This window comes from Trichosurus vulpecula, chromosome 1 (genome assembly GCF_011100635.1).
Source record: "Trichosurus vulpecula isolate mTriVul1 chromosome 1, mTriVul1.pri, whole genome shotgun sequence".
In the NCBI taxonomy this organism is placed as follows: domain Eukaryota; kingdom Metazoa; phylum Chordata; class Mammalia; order Diprotodontia; family Phalangeridae; genus Trichosurus; species Trichosurus vulpecula.
In genome coordinates this window covers 418,544,434-418,561,796 of record NC_050573.1, presented here as the reverse complement: position 1 = coordinate 418,561,796, position 17,363 = coordinate 418,544,434, and the positions used below count along the sequence as shown (strand labels likewise).

At 41.1% G+C, this 17,363-nt stretch overlaps 1 protein-coding gene across 1 annotated transcript; it reads right to left on the bottom strand.

Moving 5' to 3' along the window:
- Positions 1-6,916: 6,916 nt before the first annotated feature.
- On the bottom strand, positions 6,917-17,103 carry GZMA (granzyme A). Its single transcript, XM_036769477.1, has 5 exons — positions 16,987-17,103; positions 14,154-14,298; positions 11,800-11,938; positions 9,494-9,766; positions 6,917-7,368 (listed from the first exon to the last, which is right to left on the bottom strand). The coding sequence occupies exons 1-5, from the start codon at positions 17,054-17,056 to the stop codon at positions 7,207-7,209; spliced, it is 789 nt and encodes a 262-aa protein (XP_036625372.1). The 5' UTR covers positions 17,057-17,103; the 3' UTR covers positions 6,917-7,206.
- Between the last annotated feature and the right edge of the window lie 260 nt (positions 17,104-17,363).

Sequence of the window (17,363 nt, the reverse complement as noted above, 5' to 3'; positions counted from 1 at the left end):
ATCTGATTAGATAAACATTGTCTTTATATCCACAAAATATGGCTGATAGAAAATTCCTACTAGGAGTAGAAATGTCTGTCATTTTATTGTTTGATTGTGCTTGCGAAAGTGTTTCATCTTTACCCTGTGGTTTGTTTGCAGGAATTTTTCCAAAGCCACTTGTTCACTTTGTGAGAATTAGTTAAAGCTAGGTAATGTAGTCCCTAAATCCACTTAACCTGGTACATGTAGACTGCAATATGTTGCAATGTGCTAATAGCAAAAAACAAGGGAGGGTACCACTGTCAACCTTTCCATTATTTAGAACTCCTGCTCTTCCCTTAGGAAGCAGGTGGTGTATGACAATGAGACTGTCTGACATACACACCAAGTGAATGTGCTAATGTATCTATTAAATATTTACACAGCTTAATTCTAAGTTTATATGTAAGTAGTATTTCTGTATAAGTAATGTTTTATCTATATATACATTTTAGAAATTTATTTTTTATTATTTAATATTTTCATTGATTTCCACAAGATTTTGAGTTACAAATTTTCTCCCCATTTGTACCCTGCTTTCCACCCCAAGATGGCATATATTCTGATTGCCCCTTTCCCCAGTTAGCCCTCCTTTCTGTCACCCCACCTCCCCCCCAACCTTATCCCCTTTGCTCTTTCTCATAGTGCAAGATAGATTTTTATACCCCATTGCTTTATTTCCCAGTTGCATGTAAAACAGCTTTTTTTTTGAACATTTGTTTTTAGAACTTTGAGTTCCAAATTCTCTCCCTTCTTCCCTCCCCACCCACCCTCCTTCAGAAGGCAAGCAATTCAACATAGGCCACACATGTATTGTTATGTGAAACACTTCCATAATTGTCATGTTGTGAAAGACTACCTGTATTTCCCTTCATCCTATCCTGTCCCCCTTTATTCTGTTTTCTCCCTTGACTCTGTCCCTTTTCAAAAGTGTTTGCTTTTGACTATTTCCTCCCCCAATCTGCCCTCCCTTCTATCATCCCCCCCTCTTATCCTCTTCCCCCCTACTTTCCTGTAGGGTAAGATACCCAATTGAGTGTATATGTTATTCCCTCCTTAAGTCAAATCCAATGAGAGCAAGATTCACTCTTTCCTTTCACCTGCCCCCCCTTCCCTTCCATTATAATTGCTTTTTCTTGCCACTTTTGTGTGAGATAATTTACCCCATTCTATCTCTCTTTCTCCTCCCCATATATTCCTCTCTCATCCCTTAATTTTATTTTATTTTATTTTTTTTGAGCTTAGACCAAGAAGGTGAAATTTAATAGGGATCCATATTGTCTTGCACTTGAAATTTAAAAACAAGTTACAATTTTACATGTCTATCAGATGAAAGAAGTATGGTTAGTCAACAATTTAGGGGAAAGATCTGGTAGATTTACTGAATTCAAATTTATTAGGAATCAACAGTATGAAGTGGCCTTCCAAAAATTTAAAGAGATATTAGGCTGCAGTGAGAAAGACATGGGCACCAGGAAAAAAAAGTTAAGCTCTCCCTGTGCTTTCCTGTTAAGACTGTATTTAGCATGTTATATTTGGTTCTGAGAACTATAGCTTCAAAAAGCTGTTGATATGCTGGAAAAAGCCAGAGGATGGTAAGTGGGATACTAAAGGGTCTTGAGTCTTGCCATATGTTTTAGGGATACTTAGCCCAGAGAAGACTCAGGATGGATATGATTGTTATATTCAAGTTTTTGAAGAGCTGTTAAATAGAGGAGAGATTGGACTCATATATTTTGTGCTTAGAGGACAGAGCAAGGAGCAATGGGTACAGATGTCAAAGGAGTAAATTTAAACTTGATATTTTGAAGAAAAAATCTTCTGAGTAATTAGAATTATTCAATGGGCTGTCTTGAGAGTTCCCTATTCTTGGAGGTCTTCAAGGAAAAGACTGGTTTCCCATTTTTCAGATATGTTATTCGTAAATATGCCTTTCTGGCAGAGGTCCTTTTCAGTTCAAAAGTTTCATGATTCTCTCTGACAACTGATGAGATTAAGTCAATGCATTCCAAGGAAAGTGAAGAACTTGAGACCTCCATTTAGAACTTGATATGGAAAAGGTAGAGCTGAAGGCTGGTTGCTAGTGTCTTCTCCCTTGCCCCTTGCCAAAATGCAGCATCTACTAGAGAATGAACAATTTGGATTGAAGAGGTTTTGGGGTTGAGGGGTGCTCGACACCCCAAAATACCAACATGCTGGGTCCCGCCAAAGGAATTCGACTCAAGCCTGCTGGAGTTTCCCAATTCCCTAGTGCGAAGAGAATTGAAAGAATCTGGCATACGCTTCTGGATGGGGCATCTGTCCATGTCCTCCATGCTTCAGAAGCCGTGCCTAGGTCCATGGCCTCCAATATAGCCACTGGACTGAGAACCACCTGAGAGTGTCAGGCTGAGTACAGCAAGACAGCCTCGTAGCTGTCTGACCTACTGGGATCTGCTGAGGTCAGGCCCAAAAAGCACCTCCAAAATGCTTGGAGAGCGGGAAGGGGATTGGGAGAGGGGGAGGGTTAGATACCTTCAGTCTTGGCTGGAGAAGAACTTGAGATTAGCAGTATTAGCAGTCAGGGAACCAAATGAAGAGGTTTTGGGGTTGAGGGGTGCTCGACACCCCAAAGTACTGATACTCCAGGTCCTGCGGAAAGAATTTGACTCAAGCCGCCTCAGCCAAGGGAAAATACAGTTTATTAAGGGTTTGCCATAATGGGTTGTCTTAAGAAATCCCACCCTTTGTGATGCCTGTTTTCACAAGTGGGCCAGATTCTATCTACTGAGCTAGATTGAATCTGAGCCAATTTTATTTTATTTTTTTAGATATCATCCCTTCATATTCAACTCATCTTCTGCCCTCTCTCTATATATATGTATATTCCCTTCAATTACCCTAATACTGAGAAAGGTCTCATGAGTTACAAATATCATCTTTCCATGTAGGAATGTAAACAAAATGGTTCAGCTTGAGTAAGTTCCTCATGGTTTCCCTTTCCTGTTTACCTTTTCATGCTTCTCTTGATTCTTGTATTTGAAAGTCAGATTTTCTATTCATCTCTAGTCTTTTCTTCGAGAATGCTTGAAAGCCCTCTATTTTATTGAAAATCCATATTTTGCCCTGGAGCGTTATACTCAGTTTTGCTGGGTAGGTGATTCTTGGTTTTAATCCTAGCTCCTTTGACCTCTGGAGTATCATATTCCAAGCCCTTTGATCTCTTAATGTAGAAGCTGCTAGGTCTTGTGTTATCATGATTGTGTTTCCACAATACTCGAATTGTTTCTTTCTGACTGCTTGTGATATTTTCCCCTTGATCTGGGAACTCTGGAATTTGGCTACAATATTCCTAGGAATTTTCTTTTTGGAATATTTTTCAAGAGGTGATCAGTGGATTCTTCCAGTTTCTGTTTTACCCTCTGGTTCTAGAATATCAGGGAAGTTTTCCTCGATAATTTCTTGAAAGACGATGTCTAGGCTCTTCTTCTGATCATGGCTTTCAGGTAGTCCAACAATTTTTAAATTATCTCTCCTGGATCTATTCTCCAGGTCAGTGTCTTTTCCAGTGACATGTTTTACATTGTCTTCCATTTTTTCATTTTTTGGGTTCTGTTTTATAATTTCTTGATTTCTTATATAGTCACCAGCTTCCACTTGTTCCAATCTAATTTTTAAAGTGGTATTTTCTTAAGTGGTCTTTTGGACCTCCTTTTCTGTTTGGCTAACTCTGCCTTTTAAGGCATTCTCCTCCTCATTGGCTTTTTGGAGCTCTTTTGCCATTTGAGTTAGTATATTTTTTAAGGTGTTATTTTCTTCATTTTTTGGGGTCTCCTTTAGGAAGTCATTGACTTGTTTTTCATGGTTTTCTTGCATCACTCTCATTTCTCTTCCCAATTTTTCATCTACTTGTCTTGATCCTTTTTGAGTTCTTCCATGGATTGGGACCAATTCATATTTTTCTTGGAGGCTTTTGATGTAAGATCTTTGACTTTGTTGACTTCTTCTGGCTGTATGTTTTGATCTTCTTTGTCTCCAAAAAAGATTCTGTAGTCTGAGTCTGAGTCCTTTTACACTGCTTGCTCATTTTCCCAGCCAATTATTTGACTTTTGAGCTTTCTGCTTTTGGAGTGGAGAGTGCTTTCTCCCAAGCTTCAGGGGTTTTATGCTGCTGTTTTCAGAGCTACTTGTGTTATGAGGTGGTATGATGCCCTTCTCCTGGGCTGTGCTCTGGTCTGTGAGTACAAGCACTCGTTTCTGCTGTGTAACTACCAGGGGGATTCCCTCTCCATAGTCACTGCAAGCTCTGCCACACCAGCGCTCCTTCCTCAAGAACTGCTAACCAGGACCATGCCTCAGATCCAAGCAGGGCAAAGCAAGAGAATCCTGCCTTTTTGCCAGCAAAGCACTCCCTGCACTCCTGCTCTGATCAGCTGCTTGATTCCTCCCACCTGAGCCAGGGGATCAGGAAGCAGCTGATGCTGGAGCTCTGGAAACAGTCACTGAAGCTTCCTGCTTCTGCAGCCACACCACCTATACCACCCACTGGGCTGGGACCTGACTGCACACTTCTCTCACCCAGATCCAGCAGTTTTCTCACTGACCTGCTCTGTTGTCTTTGGTGTTTGTGGGTTAACGAGTCCGATACCTGCCACAGTTCAGTGATTCAGGACCCTTCCTAACAACCATCCAGGCTGTCTTGGGCTGGAGACTTGTTTCCCTCTGTTATTTTGTGGGTTCTGTAGCTCTAGAATTTGTTTAGAGCCATTTTTACAGGTGTCAGGAGGGGTTTGGGGGAGAGCTTAAATGAGTTCCTGTTTTCAAGCAGCCACCTTGGCTCCACCCCTATAAATTTTTGTGTATAATAATATAGCTAGAAGTTCTAATTTCTTTCTCCATAACCCAGTGGATCATTTTGTGCACCTTTGGGTTTAGGGCACCTCACTTTGAAGACCACTACCCTACACTTCTACAATACCCTCTGACCCTCCAATTAAGTCTTTTGCTTCTGAGCTCTCTCATTCCAGTCTGGCTTCCAAAAATTAGAACTCATTCCCAACATCCAAATCTTTCTTAGGCAAAGATTTGATGCCGGTTACTCCCTTCCTCAAAAGCTTTAGTGTCTCTTTATTGATTCTGGGATGAACTATACAACCTCCTCAGCTTAGCATTTTAAGGCCCTCCACAGTCTGGCTCCCACCTAACTTTCACTTTTCATCCTATCCCCCTTGACATAGTATGCTTAAGCCAAGTTCCCCAAATTTAGGACTCCATCTCCCACATCCTTACCTTCGTTCCGGCCCCTCATCATCCCCACCCTTTCATTTTCCAAGGCTCAGATCAGGTGCAATCTCCTCTGTGAAGCAGTTCCTAATCCCCCAGCTCTTCCTCCTCAGTTTTGTTTGTTTCTGTATTAGTTGTGTTCATATTTTATCTTCCCAGTAGAATGTGAAATTGTTGAGGGTAAGGACTGTTTCATTTTGGTCATTGTTTTCCCAGTGTCTTGTATGTGATAGGCATTTAAGAAAGCATTTAGTGAATTGAAAATCAAAGTCTAGATGATTTGTAAAAAAAAAATTGTTGTAGTTGTATGTTTATGAAATTTTAAATATGACATGAACAGGAGGAAGATACCATGTAATGGCGATAAAATGGCTTACGTACCCATCATAAATTATGAATTTTTGTAAAATAAAATGTAATCGACCAGGCTAGTAAATATCTCCTGGTCAAAACTGGAATGGAATGAGACACTTGCAGTCCTTTTAATAGTTAGCAAAAGGAGTTTACTTAGTTAACCATGGCAAAGAAAGGGTATTCAGAGGAGGGAAAGCCCATTCCTTAAGGACAAAGCCAGTGGAGCCAGCTCAGGAGAGCCATGAACAATTATTTACACCTTGGAAATATGCAAACTGCACATTGAGGCTTGATTGTCTAGTCTTGAGAAAGAGGTGAATATGTTAATACTGTAGATTAAATTTGAAAGAGAGTCTGACATACATTTTTCCTTCCTGGAGAGCTAGTTGATATCAGCACATTCTTGAGCTGGTGCTGGTCATACTGGTAGTCTGTATTCAGAAACCTGAGGGAGGCTCAGGAGGTTGGGTGCCAACAGCCTGGTTGTTTTAGGTGACCAGGAGGCTAAACCCAACACTGTTTCCATTACACCATGCTTCCTCTTGCCGAGGCCATATATTGTGTATTCCAGTCTGGTTTTGAGACAAACAAGGTTGATATTAAAGTTTAGCACCAGAATCAGGTGAATTAGACTGAGAAATATGATGTATGGGCCTCTCAGTTTAATAGATATTAGTTTAATGCCACAAAGATGCTGTCACTGGTGCTTCTAAATCTAAGTTCTGTAGTTGCAAGGTAGTAAGGGAGCTAGATGGTGCAGTGGATAGAGCACTGGGCCTGGAATCAGGAGGACCCTAGTTCAAATCTGGTCTTTGACTCTTACTGCCTTTGTGACCCTGGGCAAGTCACTTAATCTCTGTTTCCTCAACTGTAAAATGTTGATAATAACAACACCTACCTTTTCAATGGTATCACGAGGATCAAGTGAGATAATATTCTTAAAATGTTGCCTGTCACAGTGCTATATAAATGCTTATTCCCTTCTCTAACCTCTGTCTAGAAAAGCTATGGTGAATCAGGATGATGAATTTGGGGTTGGGGTACAGCTTTGCCAAAGTAAATATAAATAGTCTGACAATCAGACTTCCTGTGAACAACCAATCTTTTAGTTTAAATGATACCCCAAAATTGTCCTGTGTAAGCAAATGCTACCTTCCTCATAGGGTTGTGAAAAAAGTGCTTTGTGAGCTGTACCTAAGGAAATGTGAGTTGTTCTAATGCTGTGCAGACAGGATTTCAGAGCCATCCATGCCTCACCTATTTCTCACATGGGGGGCAGATCATCTTCGGTCAGGTTATTAAGGCAGTTAACTGAATAAATCATGCAAAATCCCACTTTTCACTTAACCTTTGAGTTTTTTTATTTGAATTATCTAAATTACTATCAATTTTTAGCTTTACTTTGCCAGTGGAGACTTGGCTTACATTTACTTATGTTTCTAGAAAAGAAATGACTGTTTTTCTTAGGTCCCAATTGTTGAGTATAACATAGGGATTATGTTGTTGAGATATATATGGGGTATATATGTTGAGTATAGCATTGAGAATCACAGGGAAAATCAAAGTGGGCTAAGCCACTCCCTTGATGGTATTCTTTATCCAGTTGAGATATTTTACTGAAAGAAGAGTGTAGACACCAGGTCCTTGGGGAACACCACATTTTCCAGGAAGACCAAAGGAAGTGACTCCTGTAAAACTGCCTTTGCATATCAAAGGGCCACCGGAATCCCCCTGGGGAAAAAAGATGTGGGGTGGGAGGAAAATCAACAATAAATGTTAGTTGAAATAGGAAAAAGGTTTAAGAGACTAAAAAAAGATTGTCTTCAGTTTATACTTAGGTCAAATGAGAATTAATGCTTACTAAATACTATTGTGTTAGATAATATTTGAAAAATCCCAAATTTTATTTAGTTTCAGAATCAGTGAAAGCATTAGCTAAAATCCTAGCTAACAGCAGCAGCTAAATCTTTTTTTTCTGTTTTTTTTTTTCTCATCATCTGAAATTAATCAGAATCTTTTCTTTTTGAAAAGAGAAAATTTCTGGAAATGGTGAATTTAATAAGAACAATGTTTTTACATCAAAGGGCAAATTAGTCAAATATATTTGAGACATTGGGACCAAAGTCCAAGAAAAGATACCTTGGTTTAAGTTCTTTTTGGATTGCCATTTCAGTTGAGTCTGACTCTTAGTGACTCCATTTGAGATTCTCTTGGTAAAGATACTGGAGTGGTTTGCCATTTCCTTCTCCAGCTTGTTTTACAGATGAAGAAACTGAGGCAAACAGGGTTAAGTGACTTGTCCAAGGTCACACACCTAGTGTCTGAAGCTGGATTTAAACTCTTATCCTCCTTACTCCAAGCCCGGAGCTCTATCCAATATGCCACCTCACTGCCCCTCTTCATGGATTACTGCCCCCACAAAACAAACAAAAACAAAAATCCAAAGCTAAACCAAACCAGGAATCCAACCCAAAACCCAATAATGGTCAAATAAAAATCTCAGAACAGATATCTCCTCTTAGCTTTCATTTGGATTAGAAAATTCTTAGCAACTAATGACACGCTAAGATGTGCTCTGGAGTCAGAGGGCCTCAGTTCAAATCTCATCTCTGGTATTACCTATGTGACCTTGCCCAAGTCACCCTCCGCTTGCCTCAGTTTCCTCAACTGTAAAATGGAGATAACACCTACCTTCTAGGGTTGTGAGGATCAAATGTGATAATATTTGTAAAGCACTTAGCACAGTACCTGGCACATAGTATAAGTTATATTTATATATATATTTATATGTATACACATACATACATATATATGTATATATAATATTATTATTATTATAGCACCTGGCACATAGTAGAAGTTATTTATATATATATATATATACACACACATATGTATGTATACTATTTATTATTATTATTTTAGCACCTGGCACATAGTAGAAATTATTTTTATATATATATATATATACACACACATATGTATGTATACTATTTATTATTATTATTTTAGCACCTGGCACATAGTAGGCTGTATATAAATGCTAGCTATTATTATCGGTCTGAACTAGAGATAAAATATGACTGCCTGCGGAGGAATCTGGTGGTCGATGGGCAGGATCCTTGAAGGCCTAGCTGAGCACTCTAACAGAAGTAAGTTACCATTTATGCAAACCATCCGTCCACTTTCAGGCATAGTTAAGCAGGGCTAGCAAGGAGTAGGGAAACTGCCCATCACACACATCTCCTTGGCAGCCTTGTCATGGCACCAAAAATTCACCGCAATAGGTTTTATCCATTAAGGGTGGAGGCAGCATGGAATAGTGGGAAGAGCTATCTGTGACCGTGGGCATCTCACACCCTCCCCGATCTTTAGCTTCCTTATCAGTAAAATGATGGGGCTGGGCTGGATGGCTCGTGGGCTCCCTCCCGGATCTATGATTCTATGTGCTTGTTGGTATGTGTTTCTGAGAAGAGTCGGCTTTAAGAGTTAGGACAGAGGACATATGTTTTGCCAAGTTGGCAGAGAGAGTTGAAGAGGTGTTGGGGAATAGGGGGTGAGGTCCTGCCCCCTCAAAGTGCCACTTTGTGACTTGGACGCATGAGGAATAGAATGTTAAAGGATATGGGTGGGATTTGAGAAAAGGAAGCTGCACGGTGCTGGCCAGTTCATGGACTACAGCCGTCTCTAGTGGCCAGACACCCACATTGATCTCCCCGCTTCTATTTCCCCTCCTCAGACTCTTCCAGGCCTCACCCACGAGAATCTCCTTCATTTAGAAAGATAATCATTCATTCTATCCCTGACTCTGTTTACCTAACAGGAACTGCCGACTCCAACTTGTTCTTTTACTTACATCGCACGAGTCTTTCCCACCGTTTATATTTCCAGCACAAATCATGTTCGGTCCAATAAAAGGCTTAAGGTTGTAATGATCTTTATCGTTGCAGATTTTTCTGTCGATAACAGTGATGTTGACTTCTCTCAGAGTGTCTGGAAGCTTGTCGGCTCTGTTGACTGTTTTTCCCCATCCTGCAACTTGGCACGTGGTACCGTGTTTGACGTCTTTTCCACTTTTGGGCAGATTCAGTAACTTTACAGCCTTTGTAATCTTTGCTTTCCCATTCAGCTGTTGGATAACAAATGTAAACAGAATGGTGAAATGATGCCCGTCTTTGTTGCTAATAAAATATATGCAAAGTGGAGAGATCCAGAGAGAGCTGAGCGCACAGCAGAGATCAGACAGCCAGGAATGCATCTCTATGTGTACGAAACCTCGCTTTTCACATCCTTCCCAACACTGTGCCCCACACCCCCACACCCCCATATCCCCTTCCACTCCAGCTGCGGCAGTCACGGAAAGCAACGGCAGAAGCCTGTGGTCGGAGAGGTGTTAGCCAAAGAGAGAGGAGCAACCTGGCCAATGTTGGGGGTGGGTGAGGGGAATGGGAAGTGTTCTCAAACACCAGACTTCTGGAATAATATCAAAAATTCCAGGACCAAGGATCAAGTACTTGAGGCCTGGGGCTGGGAGAATGGGAGAGGCCTGAGTCCTGAAGTGGGGGAAGCAAAATTTGGCTTTTGCACTACATTATTGTAGCCTCCCAAGGTCAAGAGTTCTGATGGTGTATTTACCAAGTCCTAACCCTTAGGGGTTGTTATAGGTCCAAGGTAGAAAGTAGGAGGAGCAATTTAATTATAATGGGCCCCTGAAAATCAAAAGTTGTCTTGCAAAAAAAAAAAGATACATGAAAACCCTAAGGCAGTTTATGGAGTTGGTAGATCTGCTGGCTTTAATGAAAATCCATGAAACCAGTGAAAGGCAGTGTGAGGGGGCATGGCATAGTAAATAGGGCTCTGGGTTTGAAGTCAGGAAGATCTGGGTTCCAAACCCGCTTCTGACACTTGTAAGCTACATGCCAATTAACCTCTGAGTGACCACCTCCTCATCTGTAGAATAAGGGAGTCGGATGTCCAAGGTCCTTCCCTATTGTAACTCTATGAATCTCCAAAGTCTCTTCTGGCTTTAAATATGTGACCCTCTGATATCCAGGGAATTCATCAAGGAAATCTTTTAATTACCATTCCCCCCACTGGAAGGAAGGAAAAATAAGCATTTATTAAGTACACAATACGTGCCAGGCACTGTGCTAAACACTTTTACCAATACTATTTCATTGGATCCTCAAAACAACCCTGGGAGGTAGGGCCTATTATTATCCCCATTTTACACATGAGGAAACTGAAACAGACTGAGGCTAAGCGACTTGCCCAGGGTCATATAGCTAGTGTCGGAGGCCATACTTGAACTCAGGTTTTCCTGGCTCCAGACCCAGCATTCTATCCACTGGCCACCTAGCTACCTCTGTGGGCATGTCTGCTTATGACCTGTGCTTTTGCCCCAAGGCAACTATTTTTATGCTCCTGAGGAAGGATTGTCCCTCCTCCCCACTTTCCTCATCCCTTACACCTTCTGCATTCCTAGGATGTCTCTAGTAGAAAAAGGAAAAGGGCCCAAGTTCTTGATGAAAGCTCCTTTTAACAGACTGTATATATTATCTCCCCTCTAATGCTATGGAGCTTCTGAAAAGTTTGTCCTATAACTCTGGGAGTCAATCGGTTCATCTTGGGGCAGCCCCTGTCCATGAAATCTGTGGACCAAAATGTGCCAAAGGGTAGCTCCAAACCAACCAATTCATGTTGGGGACAGCCCCACTCACTGAGATATAAGTAGGAGAATCTTGTCCTCTCAAGATAGCATCAATGGGTACTTTATGGCAGGCGTTCTTAACTTTTTTTTTGTGTTGTGTATCTCTTTGGAAGTCTGATAAAGCTTATGCAACTCTTTTCTGTTTCATGTTCTTCAATGCACAAAATAAAATAGGGTTACAAAGAAAACCAATTATATAGAAGCAAAGATCTATATTTTCCCTATCCAAGTTCACAGACGCTGTGGAATCTATCCAATGATCCCTTGGGGGTTCCTTGAATCAGGAGATATTTCAAAAATCCTTTCCAAAGGTGCATCACCTTATAAATTCATCATGCTGATCAGGAAACACCTTTGATCAACTCCCTACAGTTATAAGGCCAACACCTTATATGTTGACTAATTCATAGCAGTTCTATATGTAAAAGAAGAAGAAATTGGAAATTGCGTACCTGAAGAAGTTTCAGATCACCTTCATGTGTGATTCGGTCATAGCATGGATAGGGAAACTCTTTCTTAATAGTCATAATCTGTTGTTCTGCCTCTTTCTTGCTTTTTGAGTGAGCTCCAAGAATGACCTTGGTTCTTTTTCTGAACCAGATAAGATGCCGTTAGTATCAGGTAATTCCAAATAGTTGCTGCCTATGCCACTTTATGTACCTAGCTATGTCATCTGTGTGTAAAGATGGATATTCCTGAAATATTATATCTGCTGTAGATCATAAGGATATGGAAATACTTGGGAAAACTCTAAAATGCTCTATATATCTAAGGCATTATGGTTTTTCATCTCATTTTCATCTTTTTTTGGGGGGATAGAGTTCAGATAGAAATGGTCCTAAGATAAGCAATATTTAATTAACGTTCTCTGGACATTGCACAAGTGACTAAAAGAACTGGGTTTTTTTGGTAATTGAATAAGGTATTGGTATACAAGTTCATCTTCTTGGTAGTAGTTATAGTAGTATGTATCTACCTAGTACTAATACAATATATTAAGGGTAGCTAGGTGGCAAAGTGGATAGAATGTCAGTCTGGAGTCATGAAGACTCATCTTCCTGAGTTGAAATCCAGCCTCAGACACTTACTAGCTGTGTAACCCTGGGCAAGTCACTTAACCCTGTTTGCCTCAGTTTCCTCACCTATAAAATGAGCTGGAGAAGGAAATGGCAAACTATTCCACTATCTTTGCCAAGGAAACTCCAAATGGGGTCATGACGAGTCAGACACAACACAACGACTCTCTCTACAAGGAGAGGCAGCTAGGTGGTACAGTGGATAGCTGCTGCACTGTGAATCAGGAAGAGGAGACATTCTCACGCTTATCTGTATGACCCTGGGCAAGTCACTTCTCTGTCTGTTTCCTCGTCTATAAAATGGGTAATAATAGCACCTACCTCACAGGATTTTTGTGAGAATCAAATGAGGCAATACGTGTGCTTTGAAAACCTTCAGTGCTCTATTTTAAAGGAGTGGTTTGTCATTTCCTTCTCCATCTCATTTTACAGATGAGGAAACTGAGGCAAACAGGGTTAAGTGACTCGCCCTGGGTCACACAGCTAGGAAGTATCTGAGGCTGGATTTGAACTCAGGTCTTCCTGACCCCAGATCTCTAATCACCGCAGCACCTAGCTGCCCTAAGAGAAAAGAATGAATGGTTACCCTGCTATTGAGCTGTGTAGCATTCTCTGCTCCTTACTAATTTAGGTCAGATTTTGCAGAGACTATAACCCTGGCTTCCAAGCCCATTTGAATAGGACTCCTCTTTGGTGGAGATTAATTACTTCAGTGCTCCATGCCTTCATGGAGGATAGGGAAGACAGCTGATAAGAGCTTGGGAGAAGAGAGAGCCTGATGATTTCCCATTCCAGACATTCTTCAGTTCCCTAAAGGGAAAGAAAGACTGAGAAGCAGCTGAGGTGCAGAGGAGCCCAGCACCTCAGTTGTGTTCAAGGACTTGAATAGAGTCTGGAACATGTCTCTTCTTTCGTTGAACTGGAAGGCAGAAGACCAGGGTCTCTCTTCTCTCAAGCTCTTGCTAATTTCACCTGTTATGCAGGTGTGGGGCATTGAGGTTACCAGTCTCCATCAGAGGAGTGTTCAGCAAATGGGCTTGGAGGAGAGGGTTCTATTCCCATATGGACCAGGGAGGCCTGCTATTTTTTGTCCTTGGGTAAGGCAGGCTTGTCCATTCACAGGTTGTTCTGGGTTCCTGACAGCAAAGGAAACAGATCTAATTGGGAAATTCAAGGCCCCAGGTTTGGACTTCCCCAGAAAAACCAAGTAGATACAGTGGATAGGTATGTGGAAAACATCGGGGGTTAGAGGAAACCAGACTGGGTATTCTTGTACATGGAAGTTAGGCAATGAGCTTGTAGGACTTAAAACAACCAAAAAAAGAGATTTTATATTAAAAGTTTTTTTTTAAAAAACCTGGGATTCTTTATTTTCTTTGGAGAACTAGGCTCTCTCACCCTCTCCCTTCAATCCTACCCCCCAAGGAAAAAAAACACTCAATTATTCAAATTTACAAATTGCAACATTCTAAAGACACACATTATTTTACATAATACTATCTTCTCAAAAGTCCCAGTTCACATTCTGAACCTATTAGCAAGAGCTATGATAGCAACTTATTCAATACTGGGTTCACTTGTTAGTAAGCTTATCCTTCTATGAGTCAAAACCTGTCTCTCTGCTCTTTCTACTCCATTGCTTTATGTCCCCATTAATCTGCGTGGAGAATTGGGGTGGCTCAGCAAAATTAATTAAAAAATTTTTTGAAGGAGGCAAAATGCTGACTTACGTCGTAACACAATGAGCTGCAGTTATCACCCAGTCTTCTTTGATCAGAACTCCTCCACATAAATGTTTTCCCTCAAGGAGTAAGGCCATGTAGGGTCTTGAATGAGGATGTACTTCATTGCCTCCAATTATATCTACACAGGAGTCTGTTTGAAAAAAAAGGAGTAATTCAATTAGTAACCAATGTTTCCTGGAGGGGCTGCATGGAAAAGAACTGTTTTTTCATTCTTCTTGGAAATGCTACTTGTAAGCATTTCTCTCTGTAAGGGAGGGCCCACCTCCATGTCACCCGCAAAGACCATGTTGATTTTGATGGTCTTTGTGGAAGGGAATGGTATAACAGAATAGGATTCAGGTTGAAGCTGACAAATCACTAGGCTTCTACTGGAGAGTACTGGAGAACTGGAGGGCAAATAGATAAGACAGGGCCAAAACAAGTCTGTAGTTCTTTGAGGAGCATGAATGGTATTTATAGGGAGCGTTTTGGCCCTCAGAGGATCCCTGAGTATGATCCTAGAGTACAGGCTAGTGTTGAGGAACAGAGCTCCTAACTGCCCACAGGCCCTGGCAAGGTCCCTTAATGCAATGAACACAAGCGGCCCTTTGGCCACAACTTTGCCTCCAAGTCTTTGGCCTGTCGTGTGATTTCCTTTGGCTATAATGTTTTGCATCTTGTAATTTTTCATTGTTGTTGTTCAGTTGTTTCAGTTGTATCCCACTCTTTGTGACCCCACTTGGGGTTTTCTTGGCAAAGATACTGGAGTGGTTTGCCATTTCCTTCTCCAGTGGACATAGTGGATCCATTTTGTCAGGCAATCAGAAGTTAAGTGACTTGCCCAGGGTCAAACAACTAGTATGTCTGATGTGGGATATGAACCCCAGGGTTTCCCGACTCTAAGTCCAGTATTCTATCCATCGTACTAAGCACTCAACAAAAGTTTGTGTGCCACAACCGTGCTAGGTGCCAGGGTTATAAATACATGGAATGAAACAATGCCTATTCTTAAGGAGCCTACAATCTTGATTTTATACCTGTACAAATTTACATAGTACAGAGAAACTGTTGTTGTTCAGCTGTTTCAGTTGTGTCCAACTTTTTTTGTGACCCCGTTCGGGTTTTCTTGGCAAAGACATTGGAGCGGTTTGCCGTTTCCTTCTCTAGCTCATTTTATAGTTGAGGAAACTGAGGCAAACAGGGTTAAGTGACTCACCTAGGGTCACACAGCTAGTTAAGTGTCTGAGGCCAGATTTGAACTCAGGAAGATGAGTCTTTCTGCCTCTAGGCCTGGCACTCTATCTACTGCACCACCTAACTGCCCCAGAGAAATCATTACTTAAACCCTCTTCCCAAACTCCCAAAACACAAGAGTGTTTTCCCAAGGGTGTGCAAAACAGAGTTGAAAGCAGTCAAGTCAGGAGAGCCCCCCCAAGACCTTCACATCCCTGTAGCTCAGTTGCTGTGCTGTGATGAGATCTTGCCTAGATCTTTCCAAGAAAAATACCTCTGCAATTGCACTGTAATATTCCAACTTAAAATAAAAACCACCCCAGAGGTTTGGCTCTTCCTATTTTGATCACCTTTCTAAGCAGCCTTAGAGTGGAAGTGAAAGACTCCTGTGCTCCTGAGGGCTATTAGCAATGACTGCTGTCTTCCTCTTTCCATCATAATGCTCTTTCTGATTTGCCCTTCCAGTTGTAGTCATGCTAGGAAGGACATAGGATTAGGTTTGGATTTTTCAATTCTAGTCCAGAGTGGGAAAGCCTTGATTCAGCCATGGCACCGGACCACGGCTTTCACCTCTTAGGAGAGGAGATGCAATGCTACACAGGTAGTCTTGCTCTTGTAAAATACCATTTTTGGATGATAATCTGGAATTGTTTGAAGATACTTGCCCATGAGTATGGAGAAGGTGATACATACAGGTAAGGGTCCATTAGAATCAGCTTGAACCAATTGATAAGGCAGCTTGTTAAATTTCCAGTGAGAATTTATACCCTGGAAATCTGCAAGGTCTATCAATCAAGGCTCGATTTAGGTTTTTTTGGTTGATTGTTTAGACTTAATAAGCAATGGAGAAAATGTTAAAAATTCAGACTAAACCTAAAAGTATGCTGCGGATCCATTTTATTTTTTTTTTGGAGAGATTGTCAAACATTGACCAGCACAACCTCTGTATACACAGCTCTCTTTACAGGTACATGTAATTAACCCTGTACCTTTGGTTGTTCAATTTCAGACTATCAGAAGCCTATTGCCAGCTCTCCAACATATCTCTTCATGCCTACTGGATAAGCTTTATGAGAGTTTTACAGTTAATAAATTATACCTCCCCTATCCCCCAAATAAAGTGCAATGCATTTTATTGGTCATACGATATGGCCCATGTAACATAGAGCCAGGGACTGGGCTGATGAATGAATGGATGGATATAGGGATCTCCCTTTACCACTGCAAACGGCCATCTTCTCTACAACTTAATAGTCTCAGAACATTGCCTAGAGCACTTAGAGATTGTGGCTTGACTAGTTTTCAGCATTGTTCTTATTGGCAAATTTAAAGCTTAAAGCTGGCAATGATGCCCCTTTATATTTCTCTTGCTTATCTGAGTAGATAATGCCAGTGGCTTCAGTAGCTTTTTTTTTTCCAGGTAGAATGATGAAAAAATTTTCTTTCTAAAATAGAAGCATGCATTTTAGTTGTCAAGAAAGAGTGCTAAAAATGTAAAAGTTCTGCAAGCTATGATAACTTCAGCTTTGTTTCTGGCAGAGACACTATCAAGGTCTCCTCCTGCACATTTAAGGACTGGAACAGAAAGGGGCAGAAACAGTCTTACCTCCAGGAATTAGCAGTAGGAATGTGACACCAGAGAGCAAAGAGACGAGGGAAGTCGAAGGCACGTCCATTTTTGCTTGCACCCACCTACTCCTGGGAGTCTTTTTGAGCACTGATGCTCTCTAATATATACTGAAAAAATAAAAGGAGGATGTGGTTTTCTTTCACACCTCTTCCTCTACTTACTTTTTCCCCTCTCGAAGATTGGTGTTAGGAAACAAAGCATAGGTGACCACCAAATGACAACAGCAGATGATCGATCTTAGCAGCCATCAAATGTTTCTCCAGCCTTGCATAAATTTTACAAGTAAAGACGGATAACACATAGACTTAGGATGGGGGGAGGGAGAGGACCCCCTTTGAGTCAGAATACTACTG

What these genes read in the sequence shown, in the direction of transcription:
- GZMA (XM_036769477.1), bottom strand. Translation starts at nt 17,056, where the DNA reads ATGGACGTGCCTTCGACTTCCCTCGTCTCTTTGCTCTCTGGTGTCACA. An exon ending in GCAGCTCATTGTGTTACGAC is followed by an intron (nt 11,939 to 14,153) that starts GTAAGTCAGCAT and finishes TATCTGGTTCAG; the next exon opens with AAAAAGAACCAAGGTCATTC. An exon ending in GTGGGAAAGACTCGTGCGAT is followed by an intron (nt 7,369 to 9,493) that starts GTAAGTAAAAGA and finishes TTTTTTCCCCAG; the next exon opens with GGGGATTCCGGTGGCCCTTT.